The 27,951-nt window shown below is 53.5% G+C and overlaps 1 protein-coding gene across 1 annotated transcript; it reads right to left on the reverse strand.

Moving 5' to 3' along the window:
- Positions 1 to 648: 648 nt before the first annotated feature.
- C23H6orf132 (chromosome 23 C6orf132 homolog) lies at positions 649 to 27,951 on the reverse strand. The gene is made up of 8 exons (XM_070777608.1): positions 27,828 to 27,951; positions 22,493 to 22,599; positions 21,017 to 21,070; positions 18,551 to 18,609; positions 17,805 to 17,937; positions 7,015 to 7,090; positions 1,365 to 4,782; positions 649 to 766 (listed from the first exon to the last, which is right to left on the reverse strand). The coding sequence occupies exons 1-8, from the start codon at positions 27,949 to 27,951 to the stop codon at positions 649 to 651; spliced, it is 4,089 nt and encodes a 1,362-aa protein (XP_070633709.1).

Here is a 27,951-nt window from a genome sequence, read left to right on the forward strand (position 1 = left end):
CCACTCACGGACAGTGCAAAGCACTTTGTTCTGGTACCTTCCCCACTTGTTGTGCCTGCATATTCCTGATCCCACTTCAGTGTGGCTTTCATACCAGCAACCCCAGGTATCACCTCTGGATTGGCAACTGGTGGACAGGTGGAAGCTGAGAGCAACCTGTAGCACCCTGCACCCCCACCCAGAGCTGGTCCCCAGCCCCTCATGAGAGCCTGACCGGCAACCACAGCCATTCTGATGGGTTCCCACTGGGTTCCCATTGGGAGCCAGTGCCCCTGCTCTTCCTTTTAGAACCTGCTCAGCAGGGCTGCTTGGAAAGCTGCTTTCAGTAAGCCCTACTAAAGCAAATAGTCCCAGATAGTGAAAACTCAGGCTCTGGGTCCTTAAAGGTTCTTTCTCTTCTCCCTTCTCCTCCCTCCCACCCTCTTCTGCAGACAGTCCACAGCCACACCAAGGCTTTGGGAAACAGAAGTCCAATCCTGATCTTCCTGGGGCCAAGGCTTCACTCGTTGTCCATCTGTCTGTCTTTGGGAAACAAAGACTCTTCTGTGTCTGAGTGAGGCCACCTAACACCAGTTGCATCCCTCCCAACCCCACCAAAACAAGCGCCTGGATCCAACCCCTTGCAGGAGAGCTGAGAAAACCCTGAGCTCAGGACGCGGCCTTCCAATGGGCCCCTGAGTAGGCATAGGAGATGGGATGGCGGGTCCCAGGCCTCACAGTGAATGTGTTGATGGAGTTTCCGTACTGCGTGTTGCTGTGGGGAGACCTGGCAGGAAGCAGGAGAGAGATGAGGTTAGTATCTGCAGCTGGTTAACCATCACCCCGAGAATCTCCCCAGGGCCATCAGAGGAAGGATGGAGCTGCCCCTCAAGCCCAGGGCTTATCCTCCCCAGTGGAACCCCAGTATTGACTCATCAGCCACAGGGTTCCCTCCTGTCCAGGCCCTGTTGCCAGAGTACATGCCCAATACCCTCCTTCTCAGAACCCTTCCCTCCTAGCCTGGCTCTGGATGCAACTCGGTGATGGGAAATCTCAGCACTCAAGGACCACTCAGCTCTCCCCGACCCCACACGGGGACTCTAGGAAGACGGAGTCAGGAGAGAGAAGACAAAGGAGACAGTGGGTGTTAGGGAAGCGGGCCTTCCTGCCCCTTCTCTCTGCCCTGAGAGCCAGGAGGGAGAAAACCAAATGTCCAGGCTGATGGCTGCAGCCTGGCCAGCTCCGGGTGGTCTGGGGGTGAGCCTCCCTCTCCCCTGCTTTCCCAGCCCAGCCCCGCTCTCCCCTGCCTTCCCTGCCTAGCCCCCGTCTCCCCTGCCTTCCCTGCTCAGCTCCCCTCTCCCCTGCTTTCCCAGCCCGCCGCTCACCTGCCGGTGGCCTGCGTGCAGCCGTAGTCGCCGCCGCCGCCGCCGAGAGCTTTGTACTTGGCCTCTCCGCGAGGGGCCTCCAGGGACACCTTCCGCGAGTGCAGGCCGCCGGGGGGCCCGCGGCCAGCCGAGTTGACGCGCCGCATCTCTGGGCCGCTGGGCGCTGCGAAGGGGCCCCCGGGCTGCGGCCCGAAGCAGTTGGGGAAGCTCAGGCTGCGGCCGGTGCCGCCGCGGGGCGGCCCTGGGTTGCGGTGGGGCTCCCCGACGTACAGGCGCTTCTTGATGAGCGAGCGGCCCCCACCCACGCCGGAGAAGCGCTCTAGGCCCCGGGCTGGACCTGGATCCGCGAAGTGAGAGAAGACGCGGGGTGGGCCCGCATTCGCGGGCTGCCCCAAGTCTGAGAAATTGTTCCGGGGAGGCGAACCCCGGCGCCCCAGATACTGCAAGGGGGCGGCCGGGGGCTCGGGGTCATTGCTGAATTCTGGCGGCGGCGGGATGACCTCAAAGTTGAACTCCTCCTCCTTGTCTTCCTCCGGCTTGTGGGAAGGAGAAGGAGGGGAGGAGAAAGACTTGGGCAGCAGGCGGCCCTGGAGGAGGCTGGAGGGCGCTGGTCTCTCCCAGGCCGCGGAGGCCTGGGGCTTCACCTTTGTCCAGCTGGGCCCGCTGCACGACTCCGTGTCCTCTGGGTCCCTGCGGGGCTGGAGTTCCCACTGACAGAGTCCTTTGGGTTGTCCTGGCGAGGTTAGCTGGGGGACCTTCTCAGTCTCCTTGGACACCTTGGGGACCACAGTGAAGGAGTTGGGCTGGCCCTCGTTGTACAAGATGGTATCAGACCCTGCCTTGGGCTGGCTGGGGCCTTGGAGACTCCCTGGCAGGGAGGACCGGCCCAGGGCGGCCCCCCTGGGCCTCCCCTTCTGGGCCCTCTGCTTGGCCGCAAGGAGCAGGGCCATCGGGGAGCCCCTCTCCACCACCTCCCCCGTCACCGGGTGCCTGAGGAGTTCGTCAGCAGCCTGGGATGAGACTGGGGCTTTGGGTGGCAGCTCCTGGGGCTCCTTCACCTCCACAGGCTTGCCTGAGCCTGCAGCTTCTCCTCTGGACAGGGTGGGCATCACCACAGCCACCTCTCTGCTGGAGCTGTTCTGGCTGCAATGGGGCTTGTAGAAACACGGCACCTCTTCTCGCCCAGGTGATATCTTTGGGGGGAAGGCTGGAGATGAGAGGGCTCCCTGTGTAGGAGGCTTACTGGTCTCTGAGGAGTGCCCCTCTACCTCTGGCTTGGAGGGCACTGCAAGTTCTTCATGTTCTGGCTTCTCCCACTGCCCAGCTGGGACCAGGTTCTTTTCTGCTATCAGTTGGGAAGATGTGATGGGTAGAGGTGTGGCCTTGGGTGGTGTGGCTGGCCCAGACGTGGCTTTGGGTGTTGTGGCTGGTCCAGGTACGGCTTTGGGTGTTGTGGCTGGTCCAAGCATGGCCTTGGGTGGTGTGGCTGGTCCGGGCATGGCCTTGGGTGGTGTGGCTGGTCCGGGCGTGGCCTTGGGTGTTGTGGCTGGTCCAGGTACGGCCTTGGGTGGTGTGGCTGGCCCGGGCGTGGCCTTGGGTGGTGTGGCTGGTTCAGGTGTGGCCTTGGGTGGTGTGGCTGGCCCGGGCGTGGCCTTGGGTGGTGTGGCTGGTTCAGGTGTGGCCTTGGGTGGTGTGGCTGGCCCGGGCGTGGCCTTGGGTGGTGTGGCTGGTTCAGGTGTGGCCTTGGGTGGTGTGGCTGGCCCGGGCGTGGCCTTGGGTGGTGTGGCTGGTTCAGGTGTGGCCTTGGGTGAGGTGGCTGGTCCAGGTGTGACCTTGGACTGGAGTGGTGTGTTTGGCAGAGGGGTGGTGGATAGAGGTGGCAGATTCTTGGCCACAGGCTTGGGGAATTTGCTGTTACCATCTCTGTTTTCAAAGATTCTTCCCCCTTCTGGCTGAGGTTTGGGAGGCAGAGACCCTCTGCTGGGCCTGGCCTCCTTCTCAGCTAATGAGGAAAGCTGGGCCTCCAGCTTCTTCCGGATCTCCCAGACGCTAGGAGTTGGTGCGTCTTGGGGGAGGTAGTCCACAGGAGGGAGGATCAGGCTGGTGGCAGCCTTCTTTGGCCGGCTGCAGGGACTCTCCTCAGGAACACTTGAGGGGGCCTCCTTCTCTGGCGGGCTCGGGGGAGCCTCCTTCTGTAGCAGACTCGGGGGCGCCTCTTTCGCAGGCAAGCTGGGACGCTTGTGGTCCTCTCTTTCCTGAGAGGCTGCCGTTGGACCTGGTCTGTGACTGGCGAGCCGGTCCTCTCTCCTGGAGCCGCAAAGATAGGCTGACAGCTGGTCCCGCAGCTTTGCCATCTGGCTGGGGTCCCGCCAGTCCATGGGCTCCGAAGACGCTGTCTCCTCCGGGCTGGGGGGTTCAGGTTTGGGTTTGGGAGCAGGAGAGCCAGACTTGGGTCTTTTCATCAAGCCAGCAGGTGCAGGGGCTGCCTTCTCAGCAGGTGGCAGAGGAGGGGCGGCTGGGGGCAGCGGGGGTGCTGGCGGAGGGAGTGGGGGTGCAGGAGGGGGCAGGGGAGGGGCTGGAGGTGGCGTCTCGGCTTGTTCACTGCTCTGGACCTGAGGCTGGCCCCGCCTCGGACCGGCCGGTGCCACAGCACCGGGCTCCTTGGGGAGCGCTAGCTCAGCAGCCCTGTCGGGGTAGGCCTGGCACGCAGAGCGGATATGGAAGCTGGGAGGCAGTGAGGGTCGAATGGGGCCCTTCTTGGTGGACTCTTTGTCCTCAGGAGGAGTCCCTTGTGCCTCTGGAATAGAGATGGACGAAGTCCTGACTGGGGTTGGGGGAGGCACCTTGAATGACCGGGGGAAGGTGAGGTGGGACTCCGGACCTGGGAGGGCCTCCGTGGGCTCAGCAGGGCTCCTGGGGGCGCTGCTTCTGGGGGCCTCTGGCTGCCTGCCATTCAGCGCCACTTCCGATTTCCACTTGGTGACACCCCCAGCGGGGAAGAGGCGTGTCCCCATGGTATGAGGAGACCCTGGGGCTGGGGGTGTCAGGGCTGGCAAGAGGGGTAGAGGTGGGGCTTGAACGGCCTGGGGTGGGGCGGGCGGAATGAAGTCAGGAGGCGTGGGTGTGGATGGGGAGGAAACGGTGGGTGGCGGGGGAAGGGCCCCCATTCCTGGGGGCAGAGCTGGGGCTGTGCTGGGTGGGGGTGGGGGTGGTGATTCCAGCAGGGGAGGAGGTGGGGGAGCTGTGGAGGGTGGAGGTGGCGGTGAGAACTCTGGAGGCTGCAGAGCGCCTAGGGGTGGCGCCGGCGCTGGGCCTGGAGGAGGTGGGGGGATGAGTAAGTCCTGGCCATAGTGCCCAGGCCTTAGGTCCCCCACAGAGCTGTATAGTCGGAGGTTGCCATTGACGAGTGTGCTGGTGCCTGAAAGGAGGGAGAGGCAGAGGTGAGGAGGGTGAGTGGGCAGTGCGGGCTTGCTAACCTCCTGAGAGAGCAGCTGGCTGGTTTTGTGAACACCAAGTGAGAAGCAGCCATGTCTCCAGTCTCCTGACCTCTCCTGGGAGGGACCCCTGCCCCTGCCTGTCCCTGGCACAGCCTCTGGAGCCTGTGCTGAATTTTCTCCATTGGCTTCCGAGGCTCAGGCTTCACGCTTCTCTGCCCTGCTCACAGTCCTATATATAATCCCTTTTCTCTTCAGTTAGCCCCTTGGAGTGCACCGGGTGTTTCTTACAGGTGCCTCAGCTGGTACAAAGCCAGAAACGCCAGGGTTCAAATCCAGGCTCTCCACTTACTAAATGTGTGACCTTGGACACACTGGTTAAACTTGCTGAGCCTCAGTTTCATTATCTGTAAAATGGGAATAACGTCAGCAATTGCCTCTTAAAGCTGTTGTGAGCATTAAGAGAATTTATGTAAAAGCATGGAAAGAGCTTATCAGGTGCTGCTGCTGCTACTGCTGAGTTGCTTCAATCGTGTCCGACTCTGTGCAACCCCATAGATGGCAGCCTGCCAGGCTCCCCGGTCCCTGGGATTCTCCAGGTAAGAACACTAGAGTGGGTTGCCATTGCCTTCTCCAGTGCATGAAAGTGGAAAGTGAAAGTGAAGTTGCTCAGTCGTGTCCGACTTTTAGCAACCCCATGGACTGCAGCCTACCAGGCTCCTCCATCCATGGGATTTTCCAGGCAAGAGTACTAGAGTGGGGTGCCATTGCCTTCTCCATATCAGGTGCTAGGTCCAGAGAATGGTAATCACTTTGATTACTACCACCTGTGCTTAACTTTTCATTCTGCATAAGACCGGGAAGCTGGGAAAGATAGGAAGTCATGGATGGAAGTAGGGGCCTGGACACCTCGGTGAGGAAGTTTGGGTGAAAGTTTGGGAGGAAGAAATCTGCGTGAGCAACTCCTGCTTTCTAAAGATCCTGAATCTACCAAGAACCCAGAGAACCTCACAGAGAACTGGAATGGACTCTGGACTGCCGGATGGATGGGGTATGTAGAAATGAATTGACTTGGATGATTCAGGCACTAGAGAGATACTGAGTCCTCCACCCTGGCCCCAGAGGCTCAAATCCCTATCCCCCGGCCCCAGTCCCTGCCCCCTCCCTAGTGTCTGCAGACCACCAGGATGCCCTGGTTACTCCTCTTTGAGGGGCACATATCCTTTGCCTCCCCCACCTCTCAATTTCTGGCACAGAATGAAACAAACCCAGAAATGTGCAGCTCTGACGGGCTCCTCCCAGTTTCCTGACTTCAAAATAAAGACCAGACAACATCCATCGAGCACCCAAGTGTTAAGAGCTGGGACACAGCAGAAAAGACAAACCAAAAAATAGTCAAAATACTGGCCCTCTGGCAGCTTGTGTTTTAATGGGACAATTTAATAGACAGTGAATATATTAGTAAATTTCCAGCACATCGAGGTGAAGAGTGATATGGAGGGGAAACCCAGGAGGGGTGCCGAGGGTGCAGTGTGAATAGCAAGGTCCGGGAAGACCTGGCTGAGAAGGTGACATTGGAGCAAAGACGGAATGAGAGAGAGTGAGCGAGCTGTGCACACGTGCAAGGGAAGAACAGACTGGACAGCAGAAGTGCAACGGCCCGAGGCTGGAAACGAGCCTGGATCTTGAAGGAGCAGCGAGGAGAGTGGGATGAGACGAGAAAGCCAGCAGATTAAGCCAGGTGGGGCCGGATTCTGGCTGTCCTGGCAAGAACCCTTCCGTTAGGTGACAAGGGAAGTTGCTGGTGGGTTTTGAGCAGGGATCTGACAAGAAGTGACTCACTTCCTATCCAGTACTTTGCGCCTCCAGAACTGGAATTGTCTTGCGAGAGATAAGGAGGGGCAAGGGGTTAAGTGACTTGCCCCAGGGAGTGAGGCTAATATGCGGGGGAGCTGGGATTCAAAGCCAGGGCTGCCTGACTCCAGGGTTCTTTCTATCACTCACGCTGCCCTTGTTCCTGCTCTGGCCACGTCCCTAACCATCCTTCCTCCCCTGGGCCTTAGCCCTGGCTCTCCTCATCTCCCACCCACAGCAGCTAGCAGCCAAGAGGCCTGGAGACTCCAGCTTTATCACCAGCTGGGGAGGGAGGTCCAGATGCTTGGGCTTAAGGAGGAAATTAGAAAGATGGACAAGTCTCAAGCCTGGGGTCCTCTTACCTGTCGCTTGTTTGTCTGCAAAGCTGTCTGGCACACAGGGTGTGGGTACAGCCAGTCCATGGTTTTCCTGGGCATCCTGAAAGACAGCAGAACCATCAGGGGACAGGGAAAGACAGACAGTTCTTAACTTGCTGCTCCGTGAGGCTGTTATAATTGCTGGAAAGTCCACAGGGATAACCTTGTAATTATACTGAAATATGGGCTCAGTTAAAAGGGTGAATTCTGTGATATAGTCAAGTCTTGTTATTTGTGGTAGTTAGGGTCTGTGAAATTGCTGCAAACAGTGAATTAGTAAAAACTGGAGCCATGCCTTGAGGGAAATACAGGGTAAAGATTCTGTAAATCTTGGTCAAGTCACTTTCATCAGCTGATCAATATACAACTTTGTCTTTATGCATGTTTCTCTTTAAAGATACCTTATTTAATGTCTGTTGTTAACTCCCTGATAGTGAACTCATGGCCAGCAGCACCATAACTCACGCCTTGGAAGCTTACCTATTTTCTCTGTAAGGTACTTCGTAGCTTCCTTGCACGTAGGGATATTAGACAGCACATCGGCCCTGTGCTTCGGGGGCATTTTATTTTATTTATTTTATTTTTTTTTCATTTTATTTAATTTTTAAAATTAAAAATGTTTTTCTAGCCATTCCACTCAACATGTGGGATCTTAGTTGCCCGACCAGGGATCTAACCCATGCCCCTCTGCATTGGAGACACAGAGTCTTAACCATTGGACTACCAGGGAAGTCCTTGAGGGCTATTTTTAAATAGCAAAACCACCAACAAAAAGCAAAGAAATATGAAAAGCACGGCACTAAACAGAAAAGGACGCAAAATGTCCTGTTCGACCTCAGCTGGTTCTCTGTGCAGCACTGGCAAACCTTTCACTGCTCCGCTCGAGCCAACTGATTTGGGGGGTTACAAATAAATTTTAGTGAGTAGGCGAATTACAGATACCGAATCTGCAAATAATGAGAGTCAACTGTATATAAATCTCAACTGAAACAGATAAAAACAAAACAAAACTGTTCATGACTCCCCAGGGATGTCCACAAGATCAAAAGCCAACCCCCCTTGGCCTGGCCTCCCGTTGACGCTTAGTTTTCATTAGGTAGTTACAGAAAAGTAAATAAGAAAAGAGCGGTGACCTGGAGTATTGACAACACTGTGGATACCTTTCAGATCTCTAGGCTTGCAGACCATAATGCGTTTACACAGCTGTTGGTCTGTACATACAATTTTGCATTCTATTTTTTTTTTCCCTCCAAACACACATTTCCATATGTCAACAAAGTCCACACACCTGTCCTTTAGAGGAGCTGTGGGGCGTTTTATGGTAGCTTTCAAGGTCCTCAACACCCTGGCAGTATCCTTCAGGCTAGTGTTAATTTCCATTCACCTGTTACAGCAAATCCAACAATCTAACTGAACCAGCTCCCTCTCTAGGATCCTTCCAACCCACCCCTCTGGTTCACGTTCATCCCTGATACTGGGTGTTGGTCAGGCTGTGCCCCTCTTCCCACTGTCCATTTCTAACAGTAACACCCCTTGCTCTGTGCTGTGAACACATGCTCACCATCACACCACCCTGCAATGAAGAAGTTGTCCCCGTGAGCCAGAGAACGCAGAGGTTTAGAAGTCTGACAAGTTGTTTACACTCTCACGACCAGTGGTGCTAAGCCCAGGTCTGTGGAGCTCCCCCGCTGAGTATTTGCTTCACTAAAGTCCAAGTCTCTAACCCTAAAAGGATTCACAGAGCCCCTCTAGAAAGACAGTAGAGGGAATGAGAAAATTCTGGAGCCAGATTGCTTGAATTTGAATTCTAGCTCTGCCTTCCACTGGCTATATGACTCAGCCAATGACTTAGGTTCTCTGTGCCTCAGTTTCCTTGACTATGAAACTGATTTAAAAATAAAATTTACTGGGACTTCCCTGGCAGTCCAGTGGTTAAGACTCCACACTCCCAGTGGCAGCGGGCACAGGTTCGATCCCTGGTTGGGGAACTAGGTTCTCACATGCCACACAGCATGGTCACAAAAGAAAAATAGAATTTACCTATTCTAGGGAAGTTGTGAGGATTAAGTGATGCAATACACAAAACACACTTAGCTCCTGGCATGCAGTGAAAACCCAACAAACGTTGCTGCTGCTGCTGCTAAGTCGCTTCAGTCGTATCCGCCTCTGTGCGACCCCATAGACGGCAGCCCACCGGGCTCCCCGTCCCTGGGATTCTCCAGGCAAGAACACTGGAGTGGGTTGCCATTTCCTTCTCCAATGCATGAAAGTGAAAAGTGAAAGTGAAGTCGCTCAGTCGTATCCGACTCCTATTGACCCCATGGACTGCAGCCTACCAGGCCCCTCCGTCCATGGGATTTTCCAGGCAAGGGTACTGGAGTGGGGTGCCATTGCCTTCTCCAACAAACGTTAGCTCTTGTTATTCCTACAGAGCCATCCCTTGTCTGCATCAGGCCATACTGACCGACTGCTGTTCAGAGCAACCCGCAGCCAAGTCCCACAAGGGAGGACTCCTGTTCGCGCTCTAGATATTCCCCCAGTTCCTCCTATGAGATCTGGTTGCTCCTTGGAGCCCACGGACATGTCTTATATGAATCCCCCAAACATGGACACATAGTAAGCCAAGCTATTACTCACTGATGGGCTGATGGCGCCAACTCTCTAGACTTAATGGTTTAATATATACGAAGAGGGATTCAAGGCAGATGTTTCACAAATATCCACAAGACCTCGGGGTATCAAGGGCAGTCTCAGAATTAGTCTCTGGTTATATGAAGGCAGCAAACAACTCATTTTATTCTTAAAGAATTCTGAAGAACTGGAATGGCCTTGCTCCACCATCTACTTTTTTTCTGCCTCTGTTTGAGTCAAATGGCCACATACTTGTTCTCAACCTCTCTCAACCCTGCATTCTGAGATGCGGTACATAGTGCACGAGAGGCAGTACACAAGACTGTCTAGCTGTTCAGTCGCTAAGTCCTGTCCAACTCTTTGCAGTATACCCACGACTGATTGGCTAATAACCCTCATGGAGTACGTATACTCTGATTTTGATGAGATGGAGGCCAGGCCTTTAAAAGCCAGGGTTGAAAAAAAAAATAAAAATAAAAGCCAGGGTTGAGCTCTCATTACTCTTTTGCACATAATTGGAAAGTAGAAAGACCTAGGGACTTTTCATCAAGAGTTTTCAGAGTCCAGTCGTGCTCTGGATTTTGCCTGTGCGTGTGTGATGTTGCCAGGAGTGTGAGCTTGGATGAGCCGTAGCAACTATGATGTTCATCTATCATTTATGCACCTACTGTGTGCCAGCACTATGTTATCTCAAATCCCTTAAGAGACAGGGTGCAAACCTAGGCCTCCCAACTTCCCTTTTCTACAAATCAGAGACTCATTTTCTTCATGTATAAAATGGAGGTATTTCCTGCTTTGTGGGGCCATTATGACGACCACAGGAGATAATGCTCCTAACCCAGGAATCTGTGTTCTAAATCTTCTTCCCACAAAAGTGAAAATATTGTGAGCAATCAAAGCAGGCTGCCTGGAATCCCAGAAGCACCTTCTGGGTCACCCTATAATTATGTGTGAATGAGGAACACAGACGGACTTTATGGGCTGGAGGTAATACTGTCCACCCCACCTTTGATCTTAACTCTGAAAACGCATTAGATCCCAAAGACCACAGGATGGAAGTCTGTCTCCTGAGCGGCCTTGGAACGCACACACACACACACACACACACACAGAGTCCAGAACACACCTATCACATCCCCACAGTGCTTGAGGTGCTGTGGTACTCTGTTACCCTTGGGGTAGGTCCCAAAGTCCAGCCTCACTCCTTCAGTTCAGTTCAGTCGCTCAGTCGTGTCCAACTCTTTGCAACCCCATGAATTGCAGCACGCCAGGCCTCCCTGTCCATCACCAACTCCCGGAGTTCACCCAAACCCATGTCCATTGAGTCGGTGATGCCATCCAGCCATCTCATCTTCTGTCGTCCCCTTCTCCTCTTGCCCCCAATCCCTCCCAGCATCAGGGTCTTTTCCAATGAGTCAACTCTTCACATGAGGTGGCCAAAGTATTGGAGTTTCAGCTTCAGCATCAGTCCTTCTAATGAACACCCAGGACTGATCTCCTTTAGGATGGACTGGTTGAATCTCCTTGCAGTCCAAGGGACTCTCAAGAGTCTTCTCCAACACCACAGTTCAAAAGCATCAGTTCTTTGGCACTCAGCTTTCTTCACAGTCCAACTCTCACATCCATACATGACTACTGGAAAAACCATAGCCTTGACTAGACAGACCTTTTTTGGCAAAGTAATGTCTCTGTTTTTTAATATGCTATCTAGATTGGTCATAACTTTCCTTCCAAGGAGTAAGCATCTTTTAATTTCATGGCTGCAGTCACCATCTGCAGTGATTTTGGAGCCCCCAAAAATAAAGTTTGATACTGTTTCCACTGTTTCCCCATCTATTTCCCATGAAGTGATGGGACCAGATGCCATGATCTTAGGAGCCCCCAATACTGAAATGAATGCAGCTCCAAGCCCCAGCTGGCCCTGCTTCTTCCCCTCCCACCTACCTGGGCTAGCTGTCCCTTCCACCAGCGTGGACTGAGGAAGGCAAATACAAACTCATTTTAATGCAAGTGCTAGTAAAACAGACCTGGAAGGTACGTCACTCCCCTCTCAACACGGGGACCCAGGGAGCTGGCATCCAGTGCCCTGGCTTGGGTGGTGACAGAGTTCAGTGTGCAAATGCACAGGTGTGAACAGCATCCATCTCCACGGGGAGTGAACTTCCTCACCTGCCTCCCTTAGCCTCAGAGGACAGAGTCTTTTCCAATGAGTCAACTCTTCGCATGAGATGGCCAAAGTACTGGAGTTTCAGCTTTAGCATCATTCCTTCCAAAGAAATCCCACGGCTGATCTCCTTCAGAATGGACTGGTTGGATCTCCTTGCAGTCCAAGGGATTCTCAAGAGTCTTCTCCAACACCACAGTTCAAAAGCATCAATTCTTTGGCGCTCAGCCTTCTTCACAGTCCAACTCTCACATCCATCTGTACCACGTGCTCTGTCTTCCATCTCTTAATTCATTTACTTTTCACAACATGAGATGCGATCGGTGTTATTACACCTCCCCTTTACAGATGAGCAAACTGAGGCAGAAAGGTTAGGTGACTTGCCTAAGAACTCACAGCTAGTTAGGTATCACTGTCTTTCCAAGCATCTACCCGTCACCCACACCCCCAGCTTTTCACCTGGCTCTGCCAGGCACATCCTGTGTCCCTCCCTTCCTGCTACCCCGAAAGCTTGGCCCTCCTTCAGTCCTCACTGTCTGTTACCCAGACAGACAGACTACTGCTATCATCTCCCTGGCTTCTGCCTCACCCCATTTTTTAAGCCTGATGCCAGGATGTTCTTTCTAAAATGCATCTCAGGGAGTTCCCTGGTGGTCCAGTGATTAAGACTCTGCCTCCCAATGCAGGGGACACAGATTCAGTCCCTGGCTGGGGAACTAAGATCCCACCTGATTCGGAGCAACTAAGCCTGGGGGCCACAACTGCTGAGCTCCCATGTCCCAACTAGAGAGAAGCCCTGGAGTCACAACTAAGACCCAATGCAACGAAAAATAAATAAATATTTTTTTAAAAAGAAAGAAAGAAATAAAATGCATCCCAGAGCAGGTCCCTTCCCTGTTCAGCGTCCTTCTGTCGGTCCGGAGGATGACACCCAAACGCCTTCGCATGGCGTTCTAGACTTTTCATAAGCTGTCCTGTCCACAGCTCCCGCCACATTCTCCCACCCACTCCACAAACTCTGGGCTCCAGTTAGTGGTTCTCGTGTTTTTCCACCAGTGTCCCTGGAGACCTGCCTCACTCAAGAGCAAATGGGCTCCCTGCAGCAGGGATCTTCAGTACGGCAGAGAGACCACTCCTTGGAGGGAGTATTTGGAGGTTCTGGGGGTGAATCTATAGCTTGAAAAAGCCCCTAAATGATTTGGCTCTACTTCTCTCCCCCACCGTGCAGAATCACTGCAGCTGCTTGAGATTCACTCCCACATACTCTCAGACCTCCCAAATCTTGCTTTGCTCTTTTTTTTATTAGAGTATAGTAGATTTAAAATGTGTTAGTTTCTGCTGCACAATAAAATCAATCAGTTATGCATATAGCTATATCCAGTCTTTTTAAAATTCTATTCCCATATGGGTCATTACAGAGTATTGAGAAGAGTTCCCTGTGCTATACAGTAGATCCTTATTAACTATCTCCTTTAACTTTGGCTCTTATTCTTAGATGCCCTTCTTTGTCCAGCTAACTCCTACCTATCCTTTAAACCCTAGATTAAATACCCCTCCTCCACGAAGCCCTCCTTGGCAACCTCAGCCCGAGTTCATTTCTCTTCTCAGTGTGTTCCTCACCCTGTGTGTGCATTCTGATACCTGACATTTATTAGGTGCCTACTATGCGCTAGGCACTGTTCTGAGTACTTCACATGTAGCAACCTAGTTAATCGTCGTAGTAACCCTAAGAGGTAGGTTGTTGTTTTTATTGTATAGAAGATGAAACAGAGGCACAGAGAGGCTGAGTACATCGCCCAAGGTCATAGAGCTAATAAACAGCAGCGTTGATACTGGAACTCGGAGCCTGCCCTCTTTGCCACTATTCACACTCACACTTTTCCTCCAGCATGCTGCTGCTGCTAAGTCGTGTCAGTCGTGTCCGACTCTGTGCGACCCCATAGACGGCAGCCCACCAGGCTCCCCCATCCCTGGGATTCTCCAGGCAAGAACACTGGAGTGGGTTGCCATTTCCTTCTCCAATGCATGAAAGTGAAAAGTGAAAGTGAAGTCACTCAGTCGTGTCCGACTCTTATAGACCCCATGGACTGCACCCTACCAGGCTCCTTTGCCCATGGGATTTTCCAGGCAAGAGTACTGGAGTGGGGTGCCATTGCCTTCTCCTCCAGCATAAACGAGGCCTGTTACAGGTGGCCCTGGTCTCTGCTGGCCCAGCCCAGCCTGTCTGTGGGTAGGGGGATGGCTGATTCTTTTTGCCCCACCTGGCACAGACAGGGCAATTCAGTGAGAGTTGGATGAGTGAAGAAACTCCTGGATGAATGAATGAGAGGTGGCAGGAACACAGGACAGGGAGGTGTAAAGTCTGTGTTCTGGCGCCAGACCCACCACCAATTAACTGGGAACAAAGGGCCTCCTTCCCTCCCTCCTGTGAACGCTCTTTAGGATCATCTCCAGCCTGGCGTTCTGTGAGTCCCGGCCCATAAGTCCCACCTGTGCTCAGCTCACCTGTGCCATGTGGGCAGCGGCCTGAACACCAGAGGCCACCCTTCCACGACCAGGTGTTGAGATGGACCTCCGTCTTTGTCTCGGGAGAGTTCTTGGGGTGAGGGGGGCGGCGGAACAAGGTGGGGCAGGGGAAGAGGAAGGGAGAGGAGGGGGGAGGGAGGAGTCTGTGAAGCTGCTTTTCCAGGAGTCACAGGGCGAGGCCAAGCGGGCAGGACTGGGCCTGAGGTCACCTCTGGCTCCATCGTGGGCCTGTGACTGCCGCAGTCAGCCAAGGGCTGCCCCACCCTCAGCACGCTTGCCCTGGGAAAATCACAGACCCCACGCCCCAGGGGGCTGCCTGCAGGGGCTGGCGTACCCCTCAAGCAGACTCAGGAGGGAGACGTGTCTGGCCCTTGAAGGACAGCGGCCCCACATCGAGGGACAGGGTGTGGCCACCCGGTGGGCAAGGGAAATGACCAAGAACATGCAAATGAGCATCTGAGCCCCTCTGCTGGGGCAGCCTCTTGGTGCCTCCATCCTCAGCCAGGCCACCCCCACTCCGCAACAGCAGCCTTGCTCAATGCCTGGGGCAGAGTCCAGGTGGGGCATTCCCCCTGAAGCTGGGCCTCAGCCCTTCCCGAACCCACACCCGGACAACACCCAGAAGCTAAGATCCCCGTCACCTTGCCCACTCCCCAGCTCAGTCAAGCAGCCCCATCACAGCCTTGTATACTGAAAGGTCACCCGGCAATGATTAGCTGGCAGGGAGCCTAGGGACGGAAATGCCATTCTGAGAATATTTATATATATTTCCTTCCTTATACTTGTCTCTATTTTCAGTTCTGAACAATGAACTTCTGTTTCCTTCACAATTAAAAAATACACACACACACAATCCGTAGTTTTTTGTTTTTGTTTTTTTAAGTTCTTGTAATCAAGAAGAGCATGGGACTTACTTCCCTGGTGCTCCAGTGGGTCAAAATCCACTGTGCAATTCGAGGGATGTGGGTTCGATCTCTGGTTGGGGAACTAAGATCCTCCATGCTGCATAGCAACTAAGCCTGTGAACCACAACTAGAGAGTCCAGGTGTTGCTACACCAGTTCCTGCGTAATGCAGTGAAGATGCTGCATGATGCAGTGAAGATCCTGTGTGCTGTCCCTAAGACCCAGTGCAGCCAAATAAATGAATACTTAAAAAAAGAAGAAAAGCATGGATTTTGTAGGTGGGTAGACCACACTGGAGAAGGCAATGGCACCCCACTCCAGTACTGTTGCCTGGAAAATCCCATGGACGGAGGAGCCTGGTAGGCTGCAGTCCATGGGGTCGCTAAGAGTCGGACATGACTGAGCGACTTCACTTTCACTTTCCACTTTCATGCATTGGAGAAGGAAATGGCAACCCACTCCAGTGTTCTTGCCTGGAGAATCCCATGGACGGAGAAGCCTGGTAGGCTGCAGTCCATGGGGTTGCACACAGTCGAACACAACTGAAGCGACTTAGCAGCAGCAGCAGCAGCAGACCACTCTGGCAATCTTAATTTAACTCCATCGTCTCAAAGATAGAATCACACACTCCGTGGTCACGAAGTGTGCCCCCTTCTTGCCTTTTGAGGTTCAGTTTTCTCATCTGTAAGATGGGGTTGATCCCACCTCTGTGGGTTTGCTGTGACATCAGAGGCCTCCCCACACCTAAAGAGATCCCACAGAGAAGCACTCAAGGAGGGGGCATCTCTCTGGGCCCCCACCCCTCAGGTCCTAACAAGGCTCAGTGGGTGAGCAGTGGCCCGAGTCCATGGATACTCTGTTCTGGGAGGGACTCCTGGGATGTGTCTGTCTGGTTGGGCTTGAAGAGATAGATGGGTGCTTCCCCGAAGTTAGGGCCAGGTCACCGGGAATCCCCTACTGCCCTTTTGACCACAAATATTTCAGAGTTAAAGAGAAGGAGGAAAGAAAGCAGAAAAGAGGAGGGGAGGAAAGCATTCACTATTTGAGGACTGAGGTTGTCTCCCCCTTAAAGTTATAGGGAGTCAGAGCCCACCACTAGCCCCCTGATGCACCACCAAGGATCTGGGGGACAGCCTCACCCCACCGATGGCCCCGGCCCAGTCCCCTTGCCCTCCCTGGGCCGGGACACACATCCTCATACCTGGGGTTCCTCAGATCGCAGGCCAACCCCAAGGGTGGGTCACAAGGGTTGGGCCAACGGGCTACCCACAGTTGACCTTGAGTGCGAGCCAGCTCAGAGCCTTAGTGACACACTATGGAATGCAAACTTCCTCACAGATTCCTCCAGGAGCCTGGCTGGGGCACCTCAGGGGGCGGTGCAGAGCTCGGGGGGTGAGGGAGGTGACCCTGAGTCAGAATCAGAGCCGGGAATGGTTGGGAACACTGCGGAAGGCTGGGGAGCAGGGGGACGGGCCCCCGGAGTGAGGGCCACAAGGAAACCCCTCCCGGCACCCAGCGTCCCCAGCTGGGTGAAGCCCTGGCGGTTGTTTCCCGGCTTTGGGGGACCCAGTGAGCATTTAAAATCAAGAGCTCCAGGACCTTCCTGGTGGTCCAGTGGTCAAGACTTCACCTTCCAGTGCAGGGGGTGTGAGTTTGATCCCCGGATGGGGAGCTAAGACCCCACATGCCTTGTCAAAACCCCAAAATAGAACAGAAGCAATACTGTAACAATTCAATAAAGACTTTAAAAAAAATGGTCCATGTAAAAAAAAATAACCTTAGGAAAAAAAATTTTTTTTAATATAAAAAGAGCTCCAGGACTTCCTTGCCCCAGCCCCTGCCCTCTGCTGAAGCTCATGCCTCCTTCCTGGGGGACGAATTCCACAAACAATACTGTCTTACTCTGGACCGACCTGCCACCCCAGGATCTCTCTCATCTGTAGCGGGCTGTGCTCTGTTGCCCTGCAGGGCAAGGAGTCCATGGGGTCAAGGAGACAAGCCCTAAGAGCCCACCCCGCCCCCTTCCTGACCTTGCTCCAGACACCAAGGTCCCTAGAATCCTCCATTCAAATGGCCCTTAGGCCTCTTCTGGTGCCTCAGTGGTAAAGAACTGCAATGCAGGAGATCCAGTTTCAATCCCTGGGTTGGGAAGATCCCCTGCAGAAGAAAATGGCAACCCACTGCAGTATTCTTGCCTAGAGAATCCCCACGGACAGAGGAGCCCAGCAGGCTGCAGTCCACGGGGTCAGAGGGAGTTGGACACAACTGAAGCAAGTAACACTTTGACACTTCAGGTCACTTCTAGAGCTTCTTTCCCAATCAGTCCTTCTGAAGGCAGCCTGAGTGGGGGGCACACATCCCTGAACCCACAGGGTGGCCAAGAGTGTGTGCTAAATCACTTCAGTCGTGTCCAACTCTACAACCCTATGGACTATAGCCTGCCAGGCTCTTTTGTCCATAGGATTTTCCAGGCGAGAATACTGGAGTGGGTTGCTATTTCTTCCTGCAGGGATCTTCCCGACCCAGGGATATAGAACCCGTGTCTCTTACGTCTCCTGCGTTGGCAGGCGAGTTCTTTACCACTAGCACCACCTGGGAAGTCCCATTGGTGGCCAAGGGGCAGTCATATGTGGTGAGGATGAGGGTGTATGCTGGGCTTTGGGGGTTCAGGCTGAGGCCCTCCCTGTGGAAGAAGAGCCAGGTGGGCAGAGGCAGGGTGGCTTCGGCGGGGAAAGGGTGCTCCATCTGTTCACTGGCTGCAGGCTTCCGACACCCACTCCCACAGGAACACCTGGAGCTCCCCTACCCAAGAGCCCTGCCAGCTAACATCAGCCAAGAGAATCACTCAAAAGCCAATCATGACCGACTGCACTCCCCAGCTCACCCAAAGGAGCGCCAACCCCAAAGGGAGCCTGGGCCTTGGCTTCCAAGACAGCTCCTGGGGACGGGGATAGAGAGGAAGGGTGGAAAGGAGAAATCCAGCTGACTCGGGCTGCATCTCTGCTGAGTAGAGGGTGGGCCTCCAAACAGTCAGGCTTCCTGCCCGGAGCCCAGCCTGACATCTCCCCAGGCCCTGCCAGCCCTGCCTGACTCAGAGGGTGGGGTGACCCAGGGAGCTCTCACCGCCCGAGGCACCCTGGGGGACCTGTCCAGCCAGTTTCCCCATATTTGCCTCATTGGCATTTCTTTTTCAATTCCTCATATGCACTGCCCTGGAGATGGTCGGGTTCAGACTGGGGTAGGGCCAGAGGCAGCCCCAGAGACAAGTTTGCCCTTCCCACCACCAGCCGTCCTACCGTCTCAGCTCTGAGAAGCTAGGGACAGACTCTGGCTTGAATTCTGGGCCGAGCTTCCCCTTGGAGGGAGAAGGAAGTGGGGAGAAAGGCCCCTTCCCAGACTTAGCCCAGGCCCATCCATGGTGGTGTAGATGGGAATTGGGAGAAGACCTGGGCTTGGGGTCTGTCTCTGCCTAGGAGCTGAGGGAGTTGCATGCATCCCCCCTCCCTGGGCTTCAGTTTTCTTATTCCAATGCTCACCAAGGTCCGTGCCCACCCCCCACCCCCAGTTTTGAAGTTTGCCATGCTAATCCAGCTCCTTGGAGTTCTCAGAGCAGGAAGTTGGGGCAGGGTGGGGTCGGGGAAGCCCTGGTGGCTAGAGGGCCTCCTTTTCAGAGGGCCTGGCATCTCTGGGGGCCTCCAGAGACCTGACCCCACTTCCTGCCCCTCTGTTAGTGAGTTATTTGAACACAGAAAGTCACAGCTGAGGGGACCTTAGCAGACCATCCCATGTAACCCTGCTGATGGGTGAGGAGCCAGAGGCCCCGGGAGAGGAAGGGCCTCATGGCCCAGAGGCAGAGCTGGGACTGGTCACCCAAGGATCAATCCAGAGCCCATCCCAGTCACCGAGAGATCCCAGGGTCCTTCTCGTAACTGGCCTTTGGCGGCCAGCTGCTTGGGAAAGTATGGAGTAGGCCAGAATATTTCTCCATCCTTTGAACTTTCACCTCAATAGGCAAGGAAGGTCTAGGAAGGAAGCAGAAGCGCCAGCCACGCCTGTCCCCTCCTCATCTTGCCCTCCCCTCTCACACCATCCCACGGGGGGCTCATGAGGGGTCATGGGAGCAACTGTGTGCTCAGAAGACGGCCCGGCCTGGCTGGCACTCAAGGAAGAGCATGGGCCTGTCATGGGCACTGCAGCCTGGCACCTCCCCTGCCCCAGGGTCAGGCCTGGGAGGTGCCCCCTGAGTGTGGGAAGGCAGGACAGGGAGGGGCGAGGCCCAGCTGTGAGGCGGTGTCACAGCCCAGCTCCCCAGCCAACCTGGCTTGGGGGTGGGGCTGGGGGCAGGGTGTGCATGTCTGCGTGTGAACCTGCAGTTCTGTCCTCCTGCCTCTCATTCTCCTGGCCTTCTGTCCCAGCAAGGGGAAAGCAGAGGCCCCAGTCCAGAGCCTAAGGCAGAGGAGATGGGTTCCCCATAACCCAGATGCTGGAGCTGCTTTGTATCTTAGGACCTGAGTCAGGAGCAAAACAAGTCCCCAGGACACAAGCGGTCAGGCTCAGGGCTCCTAATCTCGAGGTGCATCATAGGTGGGCTTCTGGGGCCTGAGATCCCTGTGTTGGAATTGTAAGCAAGATCGTGCGGATGTGGCCCACAGCCTCAGCATGGTCTCAGAGGGGTGTGTGATCCCCAAAAGGCCAGGCAGGAGTGCAGAGAGGCAGACACAGGAGATGCAGGTGGTTCTGCAGGCTGATGTTGGGAGGGAAGAAGGAAAAGCTTCTAGGTCGTGGGTGGAAGGGCAGGTAGGATGGCCCAATAGAACTTGGACCCGGGAGCCTGGCTACAAACCCCAGCTCTGCCACTTATGAGCTGCCTGTCCTTGACCAAGTTACTTCCCCATCCTGAGCTTCAGCTTCTCTATCAGTTCAGTTAACACATGCTAGGCACTTGGGATGGTGCCTGACACACAGGAAGGGCCCCCCACGAGTCAGTCACGATCTCATGGCCCTGCTGTTGGCTAGGACCACGCCAGCTGCACAGTTGGCACTGAAGGCATGGAATGACCTTCCCTTTCTGGGTTAAGTTCCTGCCAGCGTCTAGGGAGGCTGGTGTGGACCCCACGAGGTCCCTTTCAGTTGTGGATTCATGGTGTGTTCATTCCCTTGTCCTCACCAGTGAGGGGCTGTGAGTCTGCTGGGGAGAAGCCCCCATCTCCTGGGACTGGGTCTGAGGCTTGCCCTGAAGGACTGTTCCCAAGCCAGTACCAGCCAGCAGCCCCTAACCCTGTGCAGCACTCCCAGTCAGGCCCTAGTGGGCCCAGATCAGAACCAAACCAGAGGACCCAAACCAGAAGGGAGGAGGGCAGAAAGGTATGGACCTGTGCTGTTAATCAAGTGGTCCAAAGTGCATGGGTGGGTAGAGGCAGGGATACAGGATGCTGACCAATCAGAACAAACTCAGTTATGCCTCATTAACGCTTTACTTGCTGGTGCAGACCTGAGAGAGGAGCTAAGAGACCAACAGCCACTCAAGGGGCAACAGCCATTTATTTCAATATTTTATCAACCACAGTGGGCACGGGTGTGTCAGCCCTGGGTGCCCACTGCTGTAATTCTGAGTATGCGGTAGATGAAGGGAGAGAATCAAATTCACCTCTAGTGACAGACAATCTCAAAACTGTTTCATCTGCATATATGGGTGCGGTAACCCTGGAAACAGTTTTATGCATCTCTGGAAACAGTGAGGAGTGGACTCATTTGCTTTATACCTTTTCACTGGTGGTGGTGTACTTTCTGTATTTGTCTGCGATGTCCGTGAATTGCTTTTGTAAGCGGAAAATAAATTAAAGCCGTATGCCCAGCGGTCTGTATGCTCAGCCCTCCACATACAGGCCTTGGGGACACAGCAAGGAGAATGTAAGATTCAGTCTCTCCCATCTAGAATCTCAGGTCTGTGGCGAGGCTGAACAACCAGAAAAAAATTGACGATGGTGCAAGGGAGGTGGTTGTGCCAGGCAGTGCTGGGCAGAATTTGTGGGTGGGGGGACCAAGGTGTTGGGTGCTGTGAGGTCTAATGGGCCCCTGAAAACTCAGATCACGATTTGGTGCCTTTTGAGCTGAGGCAGAACAGAGCCTCATGGAAGCATGAGATGCTGTGACCCCCATGTCACTGTCCCAACTGGGACCCAGGTCTCACAGATGGTAATGAACCTAGAATTTATGAGGCTGGCTGTTTAGGTCTAAATCTGGGCTGTTGTATATGGTAGCCACTGACCACAAGTGGCTACTGAGCCCTTGAAATGTCACTGCTCAGAAGCAGGATGTGTGCTCGAAGTGCGACACGCTAGACTTTGATGACTTAGTGTGAAAGAATGTAAAACATCTCAGTCGTACCTTCTACGCTGGTTAAATGTTGAAATGATCATCTCTGGACTAATTTTACCTATTTCTTATTCATGTTGCTACTAGAAATAATAGTTATACCTGACGCTTGCATTGTATTTCTATTGGACAGCACAGGCCTAGGCTGTCTTGGAAAAGCCAGAGCTCTCGTCACAGTAAATAGAACCAGTCACGGGGAGGTTGTTTTGAGTCTCTTTCCCTTGTCAGAGAACAAAAGCCCAATCACAGGCTCCAGAAGGGAGTGTTTGGTTTCTGGCAGTTTCAGACCCACAAATAAAGCAGTCCACATGCTCTTCTCCCAAGGGTCACTGCTATTTGACCTTTGAGACAGTTCCGGTGTCACCTCTTCCAAGAAGCCTTCCTTGACCAATCCCTGTGGCTAGGTAGGCTGCTCCTGCTCTGGTCTATGTATTAACAGTCTCTTTACTGATTTATCCCCTATACTGGGCAGAGGGTTCCTTGAGCAATCCTGGGTCAATCATCTCTGAATCCCAGCATCCTATGCGAGGCCTGGCATGGAGCAGGCAGCCCCCGGTGAGTGTAAAATAGGAATCCCATTGAGCTGGAGGTACCCACTGCTGCGTTGCTTCTGCACTCAAGTTCCCCATAACCCCTCCTTAGGTTTCGACTCAAAGGAGCTGACATCCCTAATCTCAGCCTTCCTGTCGTGAGCCATGCCTCCTCCCAGTAGCCACCCTCAGTTGGCATCAGGAAGGAAGAGGATGGACAGAGGGTGAGGCTGATGACCACTTGGACCAGGGCAGGTGGGGCCGCCTTCTCTGTGGCAGCCCAGGTGGCCCGCCCAGAGCAGACCCTCCGACCTCAGGGCAGAACGTACTCACCAGCGGAAGAAAGGTGAGCAGGGGCCGGACTCTTGGCCGAGCTTTCAGCGTGGCGGTTCCCGACTCACTCACAGTGTCAAACCGGTTGTCTCCATAATAGATCCCATCTAGAGGAGACAAGACGGGGGAAACCATGACTGGGGATCAAGGGCATGGGGGCCGACTGAGTTTAGTCTGCCCTGCAGTTCCCAGTAAGGACAACCAACCCCTTGGTGGCCCCTGCTTGGCCCTGCCAGGCGCCTCTTCATGACAAGATCCTACAGGTGGACGTGCGCTGATGGGGCCACCGGAATCAGCACTGCGAGGGACTCCAGGGGTGATTTCTCGGGGTCTCCTGGGGCTTTCAGCCCCCAGCTGCCATCTGTCTCCTGATCCACCCACTGCGGTATCTGAGCCTTCACTCCCACAAGACCCTCCTTTGGGGGCGCTGAGAGCTTGGCCAAGGCCCCAGCTAATGCTTATCTCTGAGAGAGGGAAGAAAACAAGCTGTTTTCTCTCAAGTGTTTGAATTTCTAATCTGAAACTAGTAGAGCAGATGAGGCCACCCAGTAGCTCAGCACCCACCTTCTGGACTCTGCTAACCTGAGATCTCTTTTATTTGTTTGTTTATTTATTTGGCTGTGCCGGGTCTTAGTTGCAGCATACAAACTCTTAGTTATAGCATGTGGGATCTAGTTCCCTGACCAGGAATTGAACCCAGGCCCCCTGCATTGGGAGTGCAGTCTTAGCCACTGGACTACCAGGGAAGTCCTTAACCCAAGATTTCTTTAGCCCCCAAACCATGAATGATTGGGGGTCATGGCTCCATTTGAGGTGTCCTTGAGGGCAGAGCAGAAAGAATAGGACAGTAGGGTTCACCTGATTTAATACAGATCCCAGCTCTGCCATGGACTTGCCATGTCATATAACCAGTCTGGATCTCAGTTTTCTCATCTGTACAATGGGAGCAATGATGGGGCCAGCAAATGTGGTTCTGTCCCCTGTAGAAAGATGATACAGAACATTTCTCTTCCTCTAGTTGCTAGCCCTGTGCTCTGGGTTGTTTCTACAGGAGTGGGAGGGAGTGAGACGCTAGTCACATTTTCTCAACCAATCGCCCTCATGACTCTTAGCACACATGGATGGGAATTTCCCATCCTGCCCCAGATTCACACTGTCACCTCCAAGAGGCAGGAGTCACTGCAGACCTCCTATTACATGGGCCATGAGCAAGGAGGACTTTCTCCATTTATGGGACATGGGGGACTTCCTCTTTAGCCAGGGAGGACAGAGGAGAAAAGTCAAAATTCCATGAACTAGTATCCTACTAACTGAAACTAGTATCCTACTAACTGAAACTATTAATCACCATTGGATGAATGGTGATTAATTTTCCTCTTGTATGTGACTTTAGGAGGAAATTACAAGTTTACAGATCTGACATAGAGGGCCTTGAATATGACATGAAGGCTCCAGGGGGCATCTTAGAAATGGGACTCAGAAACCTTTGTGTGTTGCCCTACCAGGCAGAGAGTTGGCTGGCACATTCCAGATTCTCCACCTTTCTGAGGGACCAACGTGGCAAGCTTTCCCCTCGTCCCTGGAAATTCCAGTTCCCAGCACTGCCCTGTCCCATACACTCCGGGCAAACCCGACTTCCCAGTGTGGCTGCCAGGCTCCACGCCTGGGCCTGGAGACCAAGATGCCAGGGGGTGGGTGGGGAGGGAGAAGGAGGTTGTAAGAGTGTAGATTTGGCCCAATCAGAAACAAGAATAGTAGAGATAACCACACCTCCAACCACTAACACTAAAGCCCACCCAGTTCTCACTGGCTCTAATGTCTCACCAGCGTGTTGACACCAGGGTTTCCGAGGACATTTTCTAGACAGGGCTTTGAAACCAAGGACCTAGATCTGACCTGGCAGCCAGGTCCATGGCTGCCTGGCCCCTTATTAGGACATGGGGTAGGGTGGGGACTAACCCAGGCATGCTCCCCTCCCTCTCACTATTTCATTTAAATCTGTACCAGTGTTGGGGTCAAGGGAGCATCCTCTCTGCAGTTGAGTTACCACAATATTAATAGTTACTATTATTGTGTACCAAGGAGTTTTAGAGGTTCCCTGGTAGCTTAGCTGGTAAAGAATCCACCTGTGATGCAGTAGACCCTGGTTCAATTCCTGGGTAGGGAAGATCCCCTGGAGAAGGGATAGGCTAGCCACTCCAGTATTTTTGGGCTTCCTTGGTGACTCAAACAGTGAAGAATCCACTTGCAATGAGGGAGACCTGGGTTCAATCCCTGGGTTGGGAAGATCCCCTGGAGGAGGGCATGTCAACCCACTCTAGTATTCTTGCCTGGAGAATCCCCACAGACAGAGGAGCTTGGTGGGCTACAGTCCATGGAGTTGCAAAGAGTCAGACACGACTGAGCTGACTAAGCACAGGAGTTTTAGAAGCAAGCAACCTGGCAAGCTGATCACTATAATAGCAGTAATAATATAATACCATGTAGAATTTATTGGACACTTGTAATGGGTCAGGCACGCTTCTAAGCATCTTTCATGCATGCTCAGTCACTCAGTTGTGTCTGACTGTTTTCAACATCATGGACTCCTCTGTCCAAAAATGCTCGAGTGGGTTGCCATTTCCTCCTCCAGGGGATCTTCTCAATACAGGAATCGAACCTGCATCTCTTATGTCTCCAGCATTAGCAGCAGGATTCTTTACCTCTGAGCAACCTGGGAAGCCCACAGATTCCATGACTCAGCCCATCTTCTGAGGCACTGTTGTCTTGGTTGGTTTGTGGTTATTTTGAACTGGGGAACCCTTTCTAAGAATATGATTGTTCTCTAGAATACCTGTGGAAAGGGAGCAGCTCTGGTAGAGACAGGCGTGGAAGGCCCAGGTGGCTCCCTTCCACGGGAGCACCTCTTGGAAATTCAAGTTGCTTTCCCAGTTCTAAGAGGTGTGGCTGGGATTCAGGGAAGGAAATATGATGAGGGAAGCAGAGGCAAAGTGGTGTGATGTGTGAAAGACTCAGCTGGCCATTGCCAGCTCTGAAGATGGAAGGGGCCGTGAGCCAGGGAGTGCAGGCAGAAGGTGGAAAAGGAGAGAAAGCATTCTCTGCTAGAACCTCCAGAAAAGAACAAAGTGTTGCTGACATTTTAATTTTAGTCCAGTGAGATCAGACTTCTGATCTACAGAACTATGAGATATTAAATGTATGTTATTTCAAGGGGGAAAAAAGAAAAGAAAAAGAGGTGTGTCTAGAACCTGATACACTTTCCTGGGCCCCTCATACCCGGGCACAGTTCCCAGCTGGTCAAGTCACACCAGCAAGCGGGGTAAGTGTGACCGCTGCCATAAGCTGGGATGCCCGAGAGTTCAAGGTCAGGGCTGGGGCTTTCTGAGCCTCAAGGTCAAGGTCCAAAATAAAGAGAAAGACAATAGAATCAAACTTTGGGGATTTTCCTGCAGAAGTAAATGAACTCTGCTGGGATCAGTCTCAGGGACACTAGAATAACTTTCTGGGAAGCGCCCTCCTCAATAGAGGAGATAAAGGAGGGCCTCTTGAGGGAGATGAAGTCAGGAGATAAAGCTGCTGACAGAGAGGAGGCTGGACAACTCTACCCAATGGGGCAGAGCCACCAGAAGGCGGGTGGCCCTTTGCTCCCTTGTCAGGGAGAATTCTAGAGTCTGGACCCTTGGGGCTGCCCTCTGTGCCAATGGGGAGACTGAGGCCCAGAATGGCTGGTGAGGGGTGCTGGCCCAAAGTCTCAGAGCAGCAGGGGTGCCAGGGCCCAAATGGGGTACCCCCTTGCAGTGCTGAGCTCCAGGCTCAAATAAGGGGGTGCCCTACACATGGCACGTGGCTTACTGCCTCTCCCCAAATAGGCTGACCTAGTTTTCTCGGTTTGGCGCGGGGTGTGTGTGTGTGTGTGTGTGTGTGTGTGTGTTACGTGGAGGGGGGAACCGCCAGCTCTGGGGGAGCTGAGGACAGGGTACCCATGGCTGCCTCACTCCCAGCCCTTCCTTTCTGCTTCTCCCCAAAAGGAGGAACCTCTCACTGGGCCTTCTTTCCTCACAGAACTCAGGGTTGAAAGCCTGACAAAATGCTCTTCCTCCCCAGCCCCAAAGCTGCCCATGGGTCTCCATGGAGGCTGAAGTCCAGGACAGTTATTTAGCTCCTTCCTCAAATCCTAGATAGGTCCAAACTAGAGAGGAAATGAATGATAAAAATGTAACTGTCTGGGACTTGCCGGTGGCCCAGTGGCCAAGACTCCAGGCACCCAATGCAGGGGGCCTGGGTTCGATCCCTGGGTGGAAACTCGATCCCATATGCCGCAACTAAGAGTGTGCTGCGACTAAGCCCTGGCACAGCCAAACAAAATAATTTTTTTTGTAACTGTGTGATACGTAATTTTTTTATGTAACTGTGTGATACCTGATACACAGTATTATGAGCTAGGACCATTCTAAGCTCTCTTTACATCCCTCTTCACACACCTGTGTGGGAGGCACTTTTACTATCCTCAATTGCCAGATGAGGAAACTGAGGCTCAGAGAGGTTAAGTCCCTGGCCCAGGGTCCCACAGCTGGTGAGAAAAAGAGGCCAGGATTCAAGTCCAGGCAATCCGACTCTAGCATCCAATTCCCTCTGGCTACAGCCAGCGCAGCAGGGATTCGACATCCCTTTGCTCCTCTCCAGTGAGCTTGAAGAGTTGGTGAGGTCTGGAGGAGACAAATGCATCCGGGAATCAGATCTGAGGTCATGCCCCAGCTCCTCCGGGTAGCACTCGAGGACTCTGAGCACTTGCTCAGGCTGGGTTTCCCCTCCGCCAAATGGGGATCTTTTAGGGAGAAGCCTCCCAAAATCAAGGGAGAGAAAAAAGCTAGCAGAGCTGAGAGGAAGGCTGGGGTGACAGCGCGGGGTCCCAATTTGCCAGGAGCCCCCACATGAACCCACGAGCACTGGCCACGGGTCTCATCAAATTCCAGGTGCTTGGGGCTTCTCTGGTGGCTCAGTGGTAAAGAATCTGCCTGCAGATGCCGGGGACAGAGGTTCGATCCCTGATCCGGGAATATCCCACATGTCGTGGAGCAACTAAGCCTGTGCTCTAGAGCCGGGCAGCCAGAACTACTGAGCCCTCATACTGCAACTACCGAACCTGCGTGGCCTGGAGTCTGTGCTCCAGAGCAAGAGAAGCCACCGCAATGAGAAACCCGTGCACTGCAACTAGAGGAAAGTCAGCAACGAAGACCCAGCACAGCCAAAAATAAATAAATAAATATTATGTTTTTTAATAAAAAATTCCAGGTGCTTAAAAAGGGTGGGGTTTGCAGCTGGGAGAGTTTGTTACCTTGACCAGAGTAACCCAGAACCCCAAAACAGGCCCCAACCTCCACCTCACCGAGGTAGGGCATGGGATCCTTGTCACTTGGCTGGAGCCCCAGACTTTCAGGGACGAAGCTAGGGGGCCCCAT

This window comes from Bos indicus, chromosome 23 (genome assembly GCF_029378745.1).
Source record: "Bos indicus isolate NIAB-ARS_2022 breed Sahiwal x Tharparkar chromosome 23, NIAB-ARS_B.indTharparkar_mat_pri_1.0, whole genome shotgun sequence".
Classification (NCBI taxonomy): Eukaryota; Metazoa; Chordata; class Mammalia; order Artiodactyla; family Bovidae; genus Bos; species Bos indicus.